The following is a 20,355-nucleotide window of genomic DNA, read 5'->3' on the forward strand; positions in this document are numbered from 1 at the left end:
ACGTATAACTATTTTGTATCATATATTGCATCAATAAACAATTTTTTTAATAAATTTAAGGTGAATACAATATAGTATATGTTTAAAGACATTCAATCATTTAATAATAAACATATGTATTCTTGACATACATAATACTCAAACCCAAAACCTCAACAGATAAACAACAAATCCTTTAGCCATAATCCAATTCATGCACATTAATAAATAATTTTAAAACTATAATGAATTTCAAAGAATATATTAAAAAAACTTGGTTCATGTATAAAGAATATTTAATTAAATCTTTAGGTAAAGTATACAAATAATCCTCGATTATAGATGTTATTTTGTTGAATTTTCTTATTATTAAAAGTTATAAAATGATCTCTTGTTTGTGAAACATTGTTTTATTGAGTTCTTTGACTATTAAAAGTGACAAAATTGTCACTTAACTATTCATATGTTTCAAACTCGTTTTTTCCGTTAAAAATTGACAATTGTTTGAGTTGGACTTTAAGTTGATGACTATAATATAATAAAATCATTTTTCAATGGTGTCTATTGGCACCGCAGTTGCTTTCAAGTATTGACTCGATGGTATAATGCTTCAAGAAAATCGTCTCATAGTCAAAAAACTATTTTAAAACTTATAATAGTTATGAGACTCAACAAAATAGTCCATATAATCAAGGATTATTTGTGTATTTATACTAAATATTTTGATGTTAAAAATAATAAAAATTACACTTAATTAATTACCATTTCTCTCTCTCTCTCGCGACAGAATCTCAAATCTCAGTATCTTCACTTGTAAACAACGTTAAGATAAATGTAATGAAGCCAGTGGATGTTAACCACGTGTACATGCAAGAATCAAAGCCCCAATTGAAGAAACTAAATAACTCACACAAAGGAATTGGGTTATAATTAGGTATGTAATCATGAGCACTGTTCAAGCAAAGAAAGCCTCGTTGCCAAACAACCCTCGATGGATGGAGGTCCCACGTTTAACCCAAAGGAATCGAGCTCAATCATGTCCCTCAAAGATTTCACCATTACTCTTAAATAACTAGTGAAATCATAAACACGCGTGTATCTAATGTGTTAAGGCAGCGTTTGGATTTCATTTTATTTTTATTGGAAATGTCAAACAGAGAGATTTGATTATGGTTAAAACTAAGTTAGTATTAGAAATCAGAATTCGTTGCATAATATCCAAAATCGTCTTGGATAAAAAAATAGAAACACAATCATATATTTTTTAATAGAGCTTATGTCTAAATAAAGATTAAAGATGAGCTAATAACTCATCTCATCAATACAATTACTACTAAGATTAGTAAATGTGGTTCGTGACTCAGTTTTACGTAGGCCTGTAAATGAACTGAACGTTCAGTGAACCGTTCGTGAACCGTGCGGCGGGAAGTTCGTTTATGTGCGTTTATTTATTAAATGAACGAACATGAACAAGATTTTGTGTTCGTTTAATTAAATGAACGAACATGAACATAGGTCTCGTTCGTTCATTTACGTTCATGAACGTTCAGTTATGTTCGTTCAGTTATGTTCGTTTATGTTTGTTCGGTTATGTTCGTTTATGTTCATTCATTTATGTTTAAGCCAATCTTCTTAAATCAGTTTTGGTGACTAATTTGTAAGTATCTTAAAAATATTAATTAATCTGATATTATGATGACCAACTCCATAATTAATCCAATTTTATTTGGAAAACCCAACAATATTAACATAGTTTAGTTCTTTTTGAACGATCCATAAGCTGCATACCCAGCAACGTCAACATCCACTGCGCCGGAACCCTATTTGACTGCGCCACCAATTGGTTATCCGATGAGCAAAGAGGAGTCCCAGAATCCGGTTGCTTTCGAAACCAAGTCCAAAGGTGATGGATTCCGGAAGGGATGTTAAGTATTCAGTACCGTTTCTTCTACTCAAATAATCTTCTTTTTTTTCATATATAATGGAGTATTCGAATTTACAAGTAAATAGTGATCATCCAGTAACTCAAGTCAGCTTACTTTGAACTCAAGAATCCAATAATCGAGCTCTTAATTTTTTTTTGAGTTCGAGCCTTTTCGAGTTCGAGTCGAGTTTCAATATTATATTTCGAGTTCGAGTCGAGCTTGATAATTTTAAGCTCGCGAGTTTTCGAGTCGAGTCAAGCTGACTTTGAAAGTTTTCGAGTTCGAGTCGAGCTCAGCAATACTCGAGCTCGACTCGACTCGTTTACACCCCTAGGTAGGGTCTCCAATGTTTATGTTCGTTTATGTTCGTGTTCATTTATGTTTGTGTTCGTTTATGTTTTTGTTCGTTTATGTTCGTTTATTTATTAAATGAACGAACATGAACAAGTTATATTCCTTAATAACGAACATGAACAAAAAACATTTTGTTCATTTATGTTCGTGTTCGTTTATGTTCGTTTATTTATTAAATGAACAAACATGAACATACCTCCGTTCGTGTACGTTCGGTTCGTTTACAGGCCTAGTTTTACGTGCATGCTATGAAAGGAACCCTTTATGTACATATTTAAGCTTAAAGTGTATGCGTTTGGTACACTTTCTCAACCAAAGTGGAGTCATAATTCGACATGCTTCCATGGACCAATGTCACCACCATCATTTTGTTTCTATGATATAAATTGTTGCCTCTTCCTTCACTCAAATCATTTCATTAATAGTAAGAGATATGAGAATTTGTAGTTGTAGGTGCTTTAACCTCAGTCTGTAATGAATTTATCAATTTTTTTTATTTCTCATTTTCCTTTCCCTACAATAATTTTTTTTTTATAAATATGGTGTATATAAGATAATATCTATTCAAAGACTATCAGTCATTTGAGAATAGACGTTTATACTCCTAATATATGCAATTTTTAAACTCGATATGTAAAGTTTTTAATCACTTAGATCACTTGATTCGTAATGTTCAATTATACTAATAAATACATGTTTTATTTAAATATAAAATTACCAGAAAAATCGAATGAATATTTTAGTACAAGGAAATGTAACACATAAAACCAACCACAATGTTTTATTTACAAACTATATATTACATACTTATAAGTATTGTATTTGAAGAAGCAAATATTCCCACTTGGTTCTTATTTATAAATAGTATTATATAAAACGTCCCATTTCTCTCTAGGAGTGTAAACGAGCCGAGTCGAGCTTAAGTATTGTTGAGCTCGACTCGAACTCAAAAACTTTAAACGTAGGCTCGACTCGACTCGAAAGCTCGCAAGCTAAAAATTATGAAACTCGAAATATATTATTGAAACTCGACTTAAACTCGAAAAGGATCGAACTCAAAAAAAATTCAGGAGCTCGATTGAAGCTCGAGACTCAAGCTCGAACTCAAACTCGAATTTGAACCTACAAAAATCTTATATTACATTTAAAATATATAAATAATTTTCCCTTTAATCAACCATCACCAATACATTATAATATGAATGTATGAACTATAAAAAATCTAAAAAATAAAAATACAATTACAAGAAATTTAGGATAATTAATATAAGCTTTAAAGGTTTTAAAACTTCAAATGTATTGAAAGTTTACAAAATATGACAACACATCTAAATTTATAAAAAGATGACAAATATGACAACATATCCAAATTTATACAAGGCGACACTATTTTCCTTACAAAAGATAACAATATCATGATAGCTGCATGTTTACTTAAAAATAATACAAAAAATGATATCAACCAATTAAGCTTACTTACAAAAGATGGCAACAACATGTCAAGTTTACTTATAAAAGATTGCAACATGTCAAATTAAGTTCTCACTCACAGTAGTATGTACCTAGTGCTCTGATTATAGCTTTACTCACATGTTTTCTTATTATCACAAATTGTTTAGACTTAAAAATCTCAAAAGGGAAAAAATGAAAACAATTATGTTTCTTACTTCAAAAGATACTTGAAATCATGCTTTCGTAGAACACGCAAATCATCACAAAGAGCTTTGACCTGTCAAGACACTAGCAAAGTAAGTAACGACAAGTTTCAAGGTAGGTAAGACTAGAAATAGTGAAAAGATAATCACCTCTTCTGAGGTAGAACTGTGACCCTTAATAGAAAATGAAATTGGATCCTCAAAGGTTATGGTAGTAACCGAACCAAGGATTTCAAGAGGAGAATCAGACCAAATGAAGTTAGCAGCAGTATACACCTTCTTCGAGATTGTCTCCCCATCTTAATACCTGTGGTCGGCATGTAGTTAGAAACAAAGTAAACACTTGAAAATATTTACAAAAATATGAACAAAGTAGTTGCAATGTTGTATGATAAAGGGAAAACTTACCCATCACGATGTCTCTTTTGTTTACTTACCCTAAGTAAATCAATCACCTACATCAAGCATGTGCAGAAAGAAAAAAAAGATGAGAATAGACACAATCAATGGGGTAAAGGAGAGAGTTCGAAACATAAAATGAAATAAAAACCTTCTTTTATGGTTATATTAATCCCTAAAATAGATGCTTGAAGTCAAGAAGACGTGGATCAATCTTTGCAGGGGCTTTATACCTTAGCCCCAAAACATAAATCTCAGCTGATGTTGAACAACTAGCAGTAGGTTTATCAACTTCAACCTTCTCAAACAACTGCAAACAAAAAATGTGTCAAATTAAAAACATAACTTTACAGGGAGTCTATATGGTTATGTTTACTGTTTATCACATGTTTGAGACAATAGAGAACGGAACTGTAATCTTGAGACCCAAATATGAATCAAGTTCAGACTTCACACGTGGTATAGATGTTTCTCCACTAAAAATGTCTTGCAAAAGCTCATACAAACCACTAGATGTAACATCACCTCCATGAACATCCATAGATAAAATACTTGTTTTTGTTCTCCGATGATGCAAGGGGATGGGAAAAGCAGGAAGATAAAAGCAACCAAGAAACAATAATCGATCATCAGCTATCATCGAGAGAAAAACCAGAAAACACACATCAAAGGAAACGAAAGACACAAAACTAAAAAAAAACAGTGACCAACCAGGAAAAACTAGAAACTAAGAACCATCAGGAACAACCAAGCAACAAGGTCAAAAACAAGAAAAATCAACAGGAATAATCCATCAACAACCAAAGAACCCACCATTGAGCAAAACAAAAAACTTACTTTTCTAACCCATAACCTATCATCGCCTTCGCTAGGAACCACGATCTCATCAAGGGGAAGGTAAACTTTTCATCTTTTACGGTTTTCCAGTCGTGCATGTGGGATTCAAACTGTGGGTTCTAGGGATTTGAGGGGTTTTCTAGGTTAGTTGTTGGGGTTTGTGGGGAGAGGAGAGGTTCAGTAAGTTTGGGTTTCTTCCCTAGGCCAGTGAGGAAAGAGTGGTATGTGCGTTAAGACTCTTCATCGGAGCCCGTTGGGACGACGAAGGTCGCGGTGGTCGTGGTTTGGCAGGACTACGGGGTGGTGAAGCTGGGTGTTTACGAGGGTATTATGGGTTTAAGTTTAAGGATTTGGGGATGTTTTTTATGAAGGTTGTCATCGGAATCTGTTTAGGTGAAGTTTAAGCTCCACATCAGAGCACTAGGCGGCTGAAGCCACGGAGGTTGTGAGTCTCTGTTAGGGTTGAGCAAGGAAAAATGATAGAAGGTAGGGAGATGAGAGAGTGGCGGGTTGTGTCTTGTTGAGGAGATATGAGGATGATTTAGGTTAAGTTTCACCCTCATCTTCCTATATATTCCAGCGACCAAAATGACGTAGCTTTAAGTAGTACCAAAACAGCAGCGCTTCGAGGACTAGGGGGTAGCCCGTGTTTTAGAAATGCAGTATTAGCATTTTAGGACCTGTTATATTTGTAATCTTCTGATTTCGTCATTAATCAAGGTTTACGTTTTTATATTCGGGTTATTAATTTATTTTTATTTTATGTTTTGATCACCATTTGTTTTGATAATGGACCTATTAATTGATTTGACCAAGTGTGATTTATTAGTTTATTTACATATAATTTGTAATCTTTTGATTTCGTCATTAATCAAGGTTTACGTTTTTATATTCGGGTTATTAATTTATTTTTATTTTATGTTTTGATCACCATTTGTTTTGATAATGGACCTATTGATTGATTTGACCAAGTGTGATTTATTAGTTTATTTACATATAAACCCTTGTTAATTTCATTAATTTCATTTTGCATAATTTGTATGTTACCTTCATGTGCATAACTTAACCCCTATCACATAATCTGATTAAGGGTTTATGGTTTAGGGCTTAGGGTTTAAGATTTAGTGTTTAAGTTTAGGGTTTAGGGTCTAGGGTTTAGGGTGTAATCTAACATGTGCTTAATTAAATGGTCTTTTATTTTTCTTTTAGTAATATACAATGGTATTTTATTTTTCTTTTAGTAATATACAATGTAACAATTGGACTTGGGTTGATTAATTAAAAAATTAAAATTTGAGGGTAGTTGTATTATAGAATTTTTAATATATTTTTAAAATTTTATAATTATTAATAATGTATTTTTAATAAATTTTTTATAATGTAATATTAAAAATCTAAAATTATAATATAATATTTTTTCGAGTTGCTCACGAGCTTTTCGAGTCGAATATCGAGTAGCTCGTTTCGGCTCGTTACGAACTCGAGTCGAGCTCGAGTCGAGTCGAGTCGAGTCTATTTGATCCGAGTATTTATCGAGCCTTGTTCAAGTCGATCTCGAGTAGCTCGCGATCTGTCTCGTCTCATTTAGAATCCTATTTCTCTCTCTTACACAACTAAGGCATGGTGATGCATTATACATATACATAGAACGAACTCCGAAGGCAGCAAACATTTCATTTTCCCTGCTTGTCAAACCCAGTTTCAAGACGAAAAAGATTGATTCTTTCTTTCTTTCTTTCTTTCTTTCTTATATTGAAGATATATAGTACTAGTGATTTTTCTTCTCTTGAGTTTCGTCTATGGGTACTGCTCAATGGCACCAGGTAGAGAGATCTATCACCTCTTCTTCTCTTTATCAAACTTTTTTTTAGCTTTTTTCAAAGAAATACTTTTAGAGTCAATTGTATGTTTATTGGGTGCTTTTCTTTTGCAAAAGATGACAGTACTCTTAATTGTGCAAAAGAAAAGAAAAAGATGTTTTTTATCGTGTTTTTCATTGTTTTTGTAGGAGATTGTGGTGAAACCAATACAAGAAATGAACATATGTCCAAAACCAGGAGGTTTAGAGAGGAAAATACGGCCTCAAAAGGAACAAGCTTTCAACTGTCCAAGGTGCAACTCAACCAACACCAAATTCTGCTATTACAACAACTACAGTCTCACTCAACCTAGGTACTTTTGCAAGACTTGTAGAAGGTACTGGACTGAAGGTGGTTCCCTCAGAAACATTCCCGTTGGTGGTGGTTCAAGAAAGAACAAAAGATCTTCTTCTTCTCCTTTATCATTATGCGAAAAGCTTCCTGCTCTGCTAGCACCACCAAGTTTGTCTCAGTGCTCTACTCAAAACCCTAAGATCCATGATGGGCAATATCTCAACCTAGCTTTCGCAGCAGCAGCAGCTAGTCAAGGTTATAGGAGTAACTCTGAATTGGTTCCAAATAGCTTAGAAAACAATAATAAGAACCAGATTCCTACTTCTTCTTCTTCTTCCTCCCCTACTACATCTACATCGCAACTCTCGGCTTTGGAGTTGCTAACTGGAGTCTCTTCCAGGGGATTGAATTCTTTCATTCCCATGCCGGTTCCAGATCCGAATTCAGTTTATGCATCTGGTTTTCCCATGCAAGACTTTAAACCTACGCTAAATTTCTCCCTGGATGGGCTTGAAAGTGGCTATGGGGGTCTCTACGGGGTTGAAGAGACAACCGGAAGGCTTTTGTTTCCATTCGAAGATCTAAAGCAAGTCTCGAGCACTACTGATATCGAGCAACATAAAGAGCAAGGTGATTCAGCTGGTTATTGGGCTGGAATGTTAAGTGGAGGATCATGGTAAAGAAGATAAAAAATAATATGGGTCTTTTCTTTTCTTTCATTTTCTTGGGTTTTCTTTTTTTATAACTTTTTTGTTGATTTCTTAAAGTGGGTGACTTGTTTGGATTTCTTCATTACTAACAGAAGATATACATGGGTTTCCTTGATCTCTCTCTCTCTCTCTCTCTATATATATGATGATGATCCTCCTTTTTCTTAATTATTTATCTTGTTTACTATTCAATTATGGTGGGAATTTGAAGCTTTTTTTAGGTTGGCTTCACTAAAGGTGACACAAGGGCATACTATGTTAAGGTAGAAGAAGATATCTATGAAGCTAAGCCAAGTTGTTTTTAAGGTAAAAGTGTAGGAGAGAAGAGGCATTCATCCTCTTAGCCATTTTTATCCTGTATCAAAACCCAGCAGAAGGGCAACCCCTATTGCAAGTACAAATAACAATAAATAATTTTATAATTTTCAAGTTTGTAAGGGATTCGTGGTTGGAAAAGAAGAAAAAGACTATGATTTGTTCATAAAGTCTTCAGTTTCGATTTTAGTAAACTAATAGTTGCTTGGTGTTAATAATGTTGCTGCAATGGGATTTTAAATTCTCTCTCCCATCCCTTGTTTTCTACATACATTCGTATTCGAATATGAATTCATTCCAGAAAAACAAGTGTTTTCCAGGTAAGAAATCTGATACTTCCACATGCCATTGTAAATTTGCATTAAAGAATCCTTCACCTAAATAAAGCTACGAACTCAATGTTTTCTTGTGTTATATATATTCTGGAAAGCTATATATACGGACATGTGTGTATATATTTTAGACATATTTCCATGAGAGTGATGATTGTTTCAATGTCACAACCAGCAACTCTCTTTTTCTTTTCTCTTTTCTTCTGCAATTGAAAGATCTGGCAAAGATTCCTTTGTTTGGGTGTTGAAAAAGGACCCACAAACATTCCCGTCGATAAGTGTGATGAAGAATAATACACCGCCAGTCCCGCTAAGGTTTTGCAGGATCAATCCAGATCTCTACACTTGCCCTTTTTATTATTATTATTATTATTATAGTGTATGTTATATCGATTTTTTTGTTTGCTGTAATCCACTTTGAAGTGTGTATAATATCTGACAAATGGACGACTCTTCTGAGTAGTGTCTCTCATTCATGCCCAAATTAAACCACATCTTCTCTCTCTCTCTCTCTCTCTCTCTCTCTCTCTCATGTTAAATAGCCTCTTTATCAGTTTATCATTCATTTGTTGCGTTTAAACTTAACTACATTTTATACGATACAAAAACTAATACCTTTGTTAAATCTAAAAGTGGCTTCTGTTTTTCATTATTCTATATCATATGTTTGAGTTTTCAATGTTATAGCATTACATAATCTAAACTACATGAGTTAGCAGTTGTTTATGCTTCTAGCAAAGTCTCTTTCTAAGACATGTATAAATTTGCAGCTATATTTTCTTATTTCATCACCACATCATCTGTATGAAAAACTTTTTTCACCCTTTTTAATGTTTCAATCTTACTCACATTATCATCTAACAACATATAAAATATCCTATTTTTCTTCATGTCATACATCACAAACAATTTCAACTATTTTATCATATATCTTCATTTTAATGATTTTAATAACAAAAATTTTGGAGGCATGATAATTACAATTGCACAAATATCCTCTTAAGATAGATTTATAGTAGTGAAATCATTCTTTTCTTGAGGTCATATAATTTGCAGCTCTCGAGTTATTAAGATATACCTTTAAAAATATCTTTTTGCGTCCATCACTATAGATGTTTCAGCACAGAGATCAACTTAAATTCTATTAATTGGTTATTAAATTAGATTTTATTATAATTTTAGCGATAAAAGATCATTTGATGAATGAGTTTATTTAAGTAAGAATTCGTGTGGACTAAGGATACTTAATGATCATATTTGTTTTATTTATAAATATAAGGTGGGTCCTTAACCTTTTATATTAAAATGATATGAGAGAATCATTTTGATAATATTTTTTATGATTTTTGCCTGAGATTTATATTGTAAAAATAAATTTTGTGTGATGTTGAAAGAGGGTTTGCAACACAATGAATTATGAAATATATATATATATATCAGACTGTTAGAAACAAGAAATTACATATATTTATGTTCTCTTTTATGATGTCAACATTTATAATAATTTTTTTCCCTTATCTATAAAATTAAATAAAATCAAACAATAGTAAACTTCAATGGGAACCAAAACGATGAAGATGTAGAAGTATGCATAGAAGGACACGTTCTCCCATCAAAGGATTGTTTCAAGTACCTAGGGTCTATGATACATAAAGATGGGAGTGTAGATGACGACGTTACACACCGTATAAAGGCGGGATGGCTAAAGTGGAGGGCCGCTACTGGAGTTTTGTGTGACAAGAAGGTGCCTCTAAAACTTAAGGGAAAATTTTATAGAATGGCAATAAGACCAGCGCTGTTGTATGGATCAGAATGTTGGGCAACCAAGAAGGATCACGTAAGGAGGATAGAGGCCGCAGAAATGAGAATGCTTCGATGGACATGTGGTAGGACTCTGTGGGATATGACGACAAACTCTGCTATTAGGATGTCCTTGGGGGTGGTGTCTGTTTCCAAAAAATTGAGGGAGGGAAGACTACGGTGGTTTGGGCATGTCCTTAGGCGACTACCGTCGGATGCGGTCAGAAGGGTAGAGTCGATTACAGTCGACGGTGCCAGAAGGAAAGGACGACCAAGGAGGAAGTGGGAAGACTGCTTGAGATCTGATTTGATGGAGTTAGCCCTTACCGAAGACATGACCTCTCATAGGAAAATATGGAGGCTAAACTAGGGTAGTCGAGTAGTGTGGGTCACATCTATAGGGTGTATCATCTCTGTCTTCTTTTAATGCCTTTGTAGTAATTTCCATGACTTCTACTTTTTATACGTTTCTGTTATTGGTATTTATGAAGGATTGGAACTGGGCTTGATATCGTTGACGTTTGTTTATCATTCTCTTCATGTTTCCTCTTTTAAATTTAGCTGGGTCTTATGTTTCTGTCTATATGCAGAGATTCTTTCGCAGGGATTATTTTACAGGGATTAATTCCCATTACAAACGCACATATGATTTTAATGACTGCATATGAATACTGTTTAGCTATGTATTTATTTATACATGCATTGCATTTTATCTATACTTTTAATTTTCTGACTGTCGGAGGTCTTTCACGGAAGCTACTCCCAACCTGGCGTTGGGGGCAGCCTACTACCCTACCTCCCCCTTACCCCATACATATGGGAATTGGGTTTTGTTGTTGTTGTATCTCTAATGCGAATTTTATTCTATTTCACCTTTAATTATCTTTCCACTTTCTAAATTATACAAAAAGGATGAACCATGAAAGGTAAAAAGCATCAAAGATACAAGTAGTCCAAAGTACCAGGTACATTAGCCATTCTGTATTCTTGTTCAGGTTTATCGTTGGCACCGCTCTTACGTATATCTTTCTACAACTTTTACTTTTTGTTTTTGTTTCTTTTTCTTCCCTTTATCCCTACAAGAAAACATCTACTGTTCTTTTCCCTTAATCAACAAACGGACGGTGATTAAGGATTTATTATTACAACTCCTTATTACAACTCTGGGTTAGAGTTGATTCAAGGACGATATGATGATATTATCTTTACTGGCGGCGGGTTTGAGTTTCACCTATTTGAAGTTCCCTCGATCAGAGATTTCCTCTCCTTGTATGTAAATAAAACAGGCAAGGTTTACGAAGATTCCACAGCAGCCATTTTGCAAGGAAAATTAATGTAACGAGTTTCCATTTTATAGGGCAAAGAAACATTATAAATGTACACTCGTTCATTGAAATGAAAGCACTGCCACTCGATGAATGCAACTCTTATTGGTTTTGAAGAAAATGCGATGCGGTTATTGACAAAATGAGATAATTCCCGACCACCGGCGAGGGAGCACGGTGTGTCGGACGATGCCGGTGGGTAATCGATAGTTAGCATTTGAACTTGAAACAAATTTTCTAAGAATAAAAGATATGTCACATGTTGGTTCATCTAAACTCAGACAACTAGGAACAAATGAGTCTTTATCAAAGGCTAATGGTGGTGTTGCCAGCTCTATCCAAGCCTTCCATCAATCTTCTCTTTGCTGACTTGGTTCTGTAGCACCATATCTCGAATGCCTCACTCAAGTCGGGGTACTTAATCTGTTCAGTTTCCATCCAATCCGATAGAATATTGATTTGATCGTTAGATGGCAATGCTAGTGGTAATGAAAAGATTGCCCCCTCGATACTCTGGCACAAGTCTTCATCCATCTTGTAAGGGAAATTTGTATCCTTGTCTCCCTCAGCAGCTAGGAGAGGTTTAATCTTCCTTATGTAGCGTATCCATGTCTTCAGCAATTGGACCCAACACGGTGCAGGAAGAATCATGTTTCCGTAACCAACGGCTTCGAGCACTTTCCCAGTCACTTCTATAAGCTTCAGCTTCAAACCCCACATGGCATTGTCAAGTTTATTGTCTTCAATAATCCCCAAAACCTTACCAGACATCTCACCCCAACGACAAACAAAGTCCTTCATTAAATCCATCTTGGGGAGTATGTTACACATCCACTCGAGATCTTACAGGCTCTGCAAAATTCTATTCTCAACGGTCTCAGACGTGATATCCAAAACAACGTGCAACGAAGACATTTCATTTTCAAATGACGAACAAACTCAGGTAAGACCCGATTTTATCACCGATTTTACTTCATCATCAGCTGTAACTAACAAGGTTTCTTCATCTCCTCCAAGCATGAAATCCACTTGTTCTTGCACAGATGTCTTAAGCTCATCTCCAAAAGGTGGACAAGATCCACCGATTTATGTGGCAAAGCGAACTGCTGAAATAAACACATTTTTGGTGGCACTTAAATCTACTGGTTGGATCCTTGCAAGTATGGGCATGGCTACAGTTTTGAAACCTCTTTTATAACTTGTTCCTCTTCCTTATTGTCCCAAGGAACAGCCTCCAAGTACTGGAGGCAGCAGTTTGTAACGGCTTCACAACGAAATGCGACTGCCAAGTGTAGAATACCAAGAACAGATTGCACCGAGTCCAGGGAGTCCAAAAGTGAATCAGTGGGGAGATGAAATGATTTCAAAAGGTTAACATGATGAACATAAGTAGTATCCAAGCACTGAATCTCAATGCAGGAGCGAAAGTCGGTATTAGAGAGCTGATCCACAAAGAAACTGCTTTTACTTGGGAGAACCGATGAGTGGGAATAAAAACACTCAGGTCTTCCTTCATCATTTACCATAAAATAACATCACTTGTACTCTTGTCGCCAAAACTGCAACGCTTGGCTGCTGCAGTTAGGTCCATGTGCAGAGAGAGTGAATTTGATATTCAAGCTTTACAGAACACAGACCTGAAAGTAATCTTCAAACGAAAATTAAGGCAGAATCGATATGATTTCCGAAAGTATGAAAATAGATCGATCATTCCTCTGTCAAAATATGCTTTCTTGCACCAAACAATACACACTACTAGTATACAAAAGTGCACAAGCAACAATAATTAAAGAAAATTATGAAAAAAGCTGCATTTTTTCGTTCAACGAGACTTTGAAGCAAGAATTAACCAGAGCTTAGAATGTCTCCAGTGTTAGAGTATAATAATGCAGCTGTCCTCAGCTGATGAGCAGTAACCGTTTCTGGTTAGTTAAGTTGTTATAACTGAACTCTGTTAGTTGGGCCAATTAGTTAAGCCCTGTGTTATATATAGTGGGCCTGTCCACTATACATGACCTAAGTATGAAGTACTCTTTCTGTAGCTTATGAACTTAGTATTCATTTTCATATATTCAGTAAAACTTCAGTTTACATCATTTTCTTTCTACAGCTTTAATTTTCCTCTTTTCTCTTCCAGTTTATCATAACAATTGTCTCATCTCTTTTCTATCATGGTATCATTCGCCTAAATTCCTGTGGCCTTTTTTGTCTTCCGATCTGCGTAATTTCTTTTTCCTTGCTTCCGCGTCGAGTTCTCTTCGGTTGCGTGTTGTCTGGATTCTTGAGTCGTTGCATCCTCTTCGGTTCTACCTTCTGATTCTGGTGAGATTGTTCTACTTATGCTCTCATTTGCATTCGGTTCTTGATTCGCCTAATTTTCTTCGACACTCGTTACTTCCGTTCTGCTGCAGTTGTGTTGTTGTGCCCTAGCTGGCTCTAATTTCACGGTCTGATGCAAATTGATTCAATTGTTCAGGTCTTTTGACAATTTGTTTTTCGTATGTGCTTGCTCTTCGGATTGATTTGTTGCATTTTCTCTAGTCTGGCTATTCTTCAGTTTCTGCTTATTTCGATGTGTTGTCTGTGTTCTTCGAAGGATCTTTGATACTGGTGAGATCGTTCTTACTCCTTAATTGTTAGCGTTCTGCGTTCAGCTCTTTGCTGTTTTTCTGGTTGCAAACCTGTTATTTGTCTTCTGTTTGTCTTCTGCTCTTCATGACAAATTCTGTTGATGAAACTGTTGTAAATGTCACTGCTAGTTCTACCTCTTCTGCTAGGTTGTTCTCTACTAAGAAGATCAATGTTACTTTAGATGACCACAATTATTTGATTTGGCATCAACAAGTTTTTCTCACTATTAAAACACATAGGCTTCAGAAATATATAGACTCAAATGTTTCCTGGCCTACACAGTATATTACTTCAGATGGTGTAGTTAGCTTGAATCCTGAATATGAACTGTATGAGGAACAAGATGGAGCTCTTGCCTCATGGTTGCTCTCTACTGTTAGTGAGGAAGTGTTGCCTCATCTCATAGGTCTTAATACTGCAGCTGAAATCTGGAGTACACTGCATAGGTTATATAGTGGCAAGACTACCTCTAGGTTAATGTCTTATAGGAGAATGCTTCATTCTCAGAGGAAGGGGGAGTTGAGTATGAGAGATTACTTGATGAAAATCAAGTCTGTTTGTGACAATCTAGCTAGTTGTGGTGAGATAATTTCAGAACATGAACATATCACTGCTATTTTAAATGGACTGCCACCTGAGTTTGAGTCTGTTATTACTGTGATAACTGCTACTTCTACCCCTCCTGACTTAAGGTCTGTTAGCACTATTTTACTGGATGCTGACACTAGACAGACACATTCCTTCAACCATGTCACTGCCTGTGCTCATGTTGCTACTCAAGCTGCAAATGATCTAGTGATCCCTAATAATTTGTCACAATCTGAATGTCTAAATAAGAGTGAATTTGTTGAGAATGCTGGTCAAAACTTTGATAATAATAGCAACAGTAATAGAGGTAGAGGCCGAGGACGGTTTTCATCCTCGAGGCCACAGTGTCAGTTGTGTGGCAGAATGGGGCACCTTGTTGAAAGGTGTTATTATAGGTTTGACATGAGTTACAAAAATGAATCATCTCGCCCCTCACAGAATAGTAATAACAGAGGCTATTCCACTGCTCAGGCCAATGTCAGTTCTTATAGTTCGAACAGTGGCACCTTCATCCCTTATAGTTCTATGTACTATGCCCCTTCACCTTTTATAACAGCCCCACAAGGTTCTGTTTTTCCAGCCCCACAAGGTGCAGTTTTTCCAGCCCCACAGTCATTTCCTTTTGCTGTTCATCAGCAGGCCTGCCCAAATCCTTACAATATGTCCTCTTTTCCCTCTGCAAATACACCTCAGTCCACAGCCCCTATTCAGTCTCATACTGCATCTCAAGCTTACATAGCTACACCAGAAATTGTGGATGATAATGCATGGTATCCTGATTCTGGAGCAACACACCATATCACTAAAGATTTTAACAACCTACAGGTTAAAGATACTCATTCTGGAACAGGTAGTGTGATTGTTGGTAATGGTAATTCTCTGCCAATACAGTACACTAGTAACTCATTTTTCTGTGCCAGGTCTAATAAGTTTCATTTAAATAGACTACTGTATGTGCCCAATATCACTAAAAATTTGTTATCTGTGTCTAAATTCACTCAGGACAATCAGGTTCTGCTTGAGTTTTATCCTGATTTTTGTCAAGTTCGTGACCTGCACACTCGGAAAATTCTGTTAAAAGGAAGTGAAGATGGAGGACTATACAAATTCAATATTGACATAAATAAACCTGTTGGTAGTGACTCTGGTGATAATAACAGTTGTCTGCCTACTAGTGATAGGCTTCATATTAATAATTCTGCTCATAATTCTGTGTCTTCAATAAGCTGCCATATTGTAAATACTAGAGTGTCTATGGATGTATGGCACAAAAGGCTAGGTCATCCTTCTAAAGAAGTTTTGTTTTTTGCATTAAAACACTACAATGTAATTCCTTTTGATATAAATAAAGATCAAATGTTGTGCAAAGCATGTCAGCTTGCTAAGTCACATAAACTGCCCTTTTATGAATCACTTACTGTTTACTCACAACCTTTAGAGCTTGTAGTTTCTTATGTATGGGGTCCTGCTCCTGTGTACTCTAATGGATTCAGATATTATGTTGCCTTCACTGATGCACATAGTAGGTATACTTGGATCTATTTTTTAAAACAAAAATCTGAAGTCAAAAACTGTTTTTCTTCAGTTTCATAAACAGGTAGAAAGGCAGTTTGGTGTCAAACTCAAGGTGTTTCAGTCAGATGGAGGGGGCGAGTTTGGTGTTCTTCAAGCCTATATGAAAGAGCAAGGCATTGTGCACAGGATGTCTTGTCCTCACACTTCAGAACAAAATGGCCTAGTAGAAAGGAAGCATCGACCAATAGTTGAGGTAGGTCTCTCTATGCTAGCTCAAGCCACAATGCCATTAAGTTTCTGGAATGATGCTTTTTCTAGTGCAGTGTTTCTTATTAATCGGTTACCTACTCGAGCATTGTCTGGCGTTTCACCATATGAAAAACTTTTTCACAAAACACCTGATTATAGTTTTTTAAGAGTTTTTGGTTGTGTGTGTTACCCGTTTCTAAGACCTTATAATCAACATAAATTTCAGTTTCGGTCCTCTGCTTGTGTCTTCTTGGGTTACTCTCCTACTCATAAGGGATACAAATGCTTAGATTCTAGTGGTCGAGTCTATGTGTCAAGACATGTTCGCTTTGAAGAAAATGAGTTTCCTTATCAACAACTTCAAAATCCTTCTAGTACCTCCACTCCATCTATGATATACAATCCTATTAAAACTGAACAAAAGTGTTCAAGTATCAAAAATATTAGCTCCCAAGGCAGTATGTTTTATCCTTTTTTTTCTTTCTTCCACTAACACACACATTCACAAGTTAGTCTTACCATCTTCCTCTTTACCACAACAAATGTCAGAGTTATCATCACCAATATCAACACCTCATCCTTTAAATCTACCACCTATCACACCTTCAACATCATCACATTCATTCACCTCATCACCATCCAATGCACCTTCATCACAACCATCCACATCATCTTCGTCTCATCCATTCACAACTACTACATCACTACCACCATCTCAATCATCTACATCACTACCATCATCTTCATCTCCATCACCATCACCACTTCTACCATCTCCATCTCCATCACCATCACCACCACTGTCACGGCAAGTTCAGAATACACATTCCATGGTTACTCGAGGGAAGGCTGGAATTTTCAAACCCAAAATATTGCTTGCTGAGACAAGTCCTCAAGAGCCAACTAGTGTCTATGAAGCACTGCAACATCCTCATTGGTGTGAAGCAGTTCACAGTGAGTATAATGCTCTTATGAAGAATGGTACGTGGGAGTTGAAACCTCTGCCACCTACACGCAAAGCAGTGGGCTGCAAGTGGCTTTTTAAAGTTAAAAAGAAGCCTGATGGGTCAGTTGACAGGTTTAAGGCTCGTCTGGTTGCCAAGGGCTATTCACAAGTGGTAGGGAGAGACTTCTCTGAGACATTTAGTCCAGTTGTTCGAGCAAGCACAATCAGGACCGTGTTGGCTGTTGGTGTCATGAAGAACTGGCCACTTAGACAAATTGATATTAACAATGCATTCCTCAATGGGAAGTTAACTGAGGAAATTTACATGAGTCAGCCTCCGGGGTTTGAGCAGAAGAGTAAAGATGGACAGGAACTGGTGTGTTGTTTAAAAAAGGCACTTTATGGGCTTAGACAAGCTCCTAGAGCATGGTTTGAGACCTTGAGGAAATTTTTGGTTAAAAGCCTTGGTTTCACTGTTTCAAAAGCTGATTCCTCCTTGTTTATCAGAAGTTCAGCATGCTCTCAAGTGATTTTAATGGTGTATGTTGATGATATAGTCATCACTGGAAGCCAGGAAATGGAAGTGGATGCCATAGTGCAAGCAATCAGTGAGGAGTTCTCTCTTAAAGACTTGGGTCAGTTAGAGCTCTTTCTTGGAATGCAAGTTGAGCATACTACAGAAGGTTTAATTTTAAATCAGAAGAAGTACATTTCTGATTTATTGAGAAGATCAAATCTAGATGAGTCAACACCTACACCTACTCCTATGGTCCTTACTCCCAAGCTTAAGGCAAATGATGGACAGTTGTTTGGAGATGTTCATCTTTATCGTAGCATTGTGGGAGGATTGCAATATGTGTGTTTAACAAGACCTGACATAGCGTTTGCTGTTAACAAAGTTAGTCAGTACATGAATAGCCCATGTGATACTCATTGGAGGGCAGTAAAGCGCATACTAAGGTATCTCAGTGGTACACTTGAGCATGGGTTGTTTTTCACTCAATCTGGAAATTTTAGTCTGGTCTGCTACACTGATGCAGACTGGGCAGCCTCAGTGGAAGATAGACGATCCACGACAGGCTACTGTGTTTATCTTGGAGGAAATCCAGTTGCATGGTGTTCTAAGAAGCAAAGTGTTGTATCTCGGTCAACATCAGAAGCAGAATATAGAAGCCTTGCTAATTCTGTTTCTGAATTGATTTGGATTGAACAACTACTTGACGAAATTGGGGTTAGTGTAGTTGGAAAACCAGTTGTGTGGTGTGATAACACTTCTGCAATCTCTATGGCAGCAAATCCAACACATCATGCTCGTATAAAACATGTAGAGATTGACATTCACTTTGTAAGGGAGAGAGTTCTAGCTGAACAACTCAGTGTCAACTTTGTTCCTTCTGCAGAACAAGTGGCTGATATACTCACTAAGCCTTTACCACCTGCAGTATTCAGTGATATGCGCTTTCGACTTGGTGTAAAGTCTTGGGCAGAAATTAGTGGGACCAGTCGTGAAAAGCAGGTCTGAAGAAGCCAAGAAAATGTTGAAATAGTAATTTAGATCATTAGAAAACCCGGAGAATGTTAGAGTATAATAATGCAGCTGTCCTCAGCTGATGAGCAGTAACCGTTTCTGGTTAGTTAAGTTGTTATAACTGAACTCTGTTAGTTGGGCCAATTAGTTAAGCCCTGTGCTATATATAGTGGGCCTGTCCACTATACATGACCTAAGTATGAAGTACTCTTTCTGTAGCTTATGAACTTAGTATTCATTTTCATATATTCAGTAAAACTTCAGTTTACATCATTTTCTTTCTACAGCTTTAATTTTCCTCTTTTCTCTTCCAGTTTATCATAACAATTGTCTCATCTCTTTTCTATCATCCAGCATTAAGAGAACACACACTCACACAGTTAGAAACCAAAGAATCATAGTTTCTTAATAACCTTTTTTATTTCAAAGTTACAACTTACAACTATAGCAACAATTTCAATCAAAATTAATCATTATTAGCACAAAACTGAATAACTGATTCAGGGTCCGAACCCGAAACCTAAAATTACTCCTTTGCCATTAAACCAATGTCACATTAGCAGCAGATAAAAATGATTGTAGATTTTTCATCAGGAACCATGGATTACTTTTTTTTTTATCCCCAACTCAATAGAACACATAACTATGACCTACACTACTTTGTTGAACAAGATCCAAAGACACAAACTTTTATAAGTTCCTAACATTACAAGATGAGTTAGCACCACCATAAATGCTACATTTTTAATTAAGCAAACTAAAAATAATTAATATTTCATTAATAGGGGAAAAGAAAAACTTCAGCAACGATAAATCTAAATTAAGGAATAGTAAAAAAAAAGACTGACCTTTTGAAAGATCCAGATTGCATTAAGATTTGAGATAAATATGTCCCGCATTTAAAATAACAAATCTGCTGAAGCGAAGAACACCGAACAGCGAGTTCCCTTTGGTTCTGGGAAACTAGTTTCGTTTCCAGTTTAGTGGAATGAAAACACAGACAAAGCCCAAAGGTCCTTTTTAAGGCAAGCATCCGAAATGACACTACTAGCCTTGATGCTTTGTTTGTATGTTAGAACTGGACATTGATGGGATACTGTGTAACGGGACAAGA

At 36.0% G+C, this 20,355-nt stretch overlaps 1 protein-coding gene and 1 pseudogene across 2 annotated transcripts; one reads left to right on the forward strand and one right to left on the reverse strand.

The window, feature by feature from the left end:
- Positions 1-6,772: 6,772 nt before the first annotated feature.
- Positions 6,773-15,917, forward strand: LOC120120798 (dof zinc finger protein DOF4.6-like). Of its 2 annotated transcripts, none has more exons than XM_039140331.1 (4): positions 6,773-6,972; positions 7,158-8,019; positions 8,841-8,862; positions 15,907-15,917. In XM_039140331.1, exons 1-2 carry the CDS (start codon positions 6,949-6,951, stop codon positions 7,980-7,982), a joined length of 849 nt encoding a protein of 282 aa, XP_038996262.1. In that variant the 5' UTR covers positions 6,773-6,948; the 3' UTR covers positions 7,983-8,019; positions 8,841-8,862; positions 15,907-15,917. The 2 variants fall into 2 exon arrangements, with proteins under 2 accessions (XP_038996262.1, XP_038996261.1); XM_039140330.1 differs by lacking the exons at positions 8,841-8,862; positions 15,907-15,917 and adding an exon at positions 8,234-8,578 and having other exon boundaries at positions 6,774-6,909; positions 6,941-6,972; positions 7,158-7,978.
- Positions 11,944-20,238, reverse strand: LOC120120797 (annotated as a pseudogene).
- Positions 20,239-20,355: the final 117 nt, after the last annotated feature.

This window comes from Hibiscus syriacus, unplaced genomic scaffold, assembly GCF_006381635.1.
Source record: "Hibiscus syriacus cultivar Baekdansim isolate YM2019G1 unplaced genomic scaffold, ASM638163v2 tig00110348_pilon, whole genome shotgun sequence".
NCBI lineage: Eukaryota > Viridiplantae > Streptophyta > Magnoliopsida > Malvales > Malvaceae > Hibiscus > Hibiscus syriacus.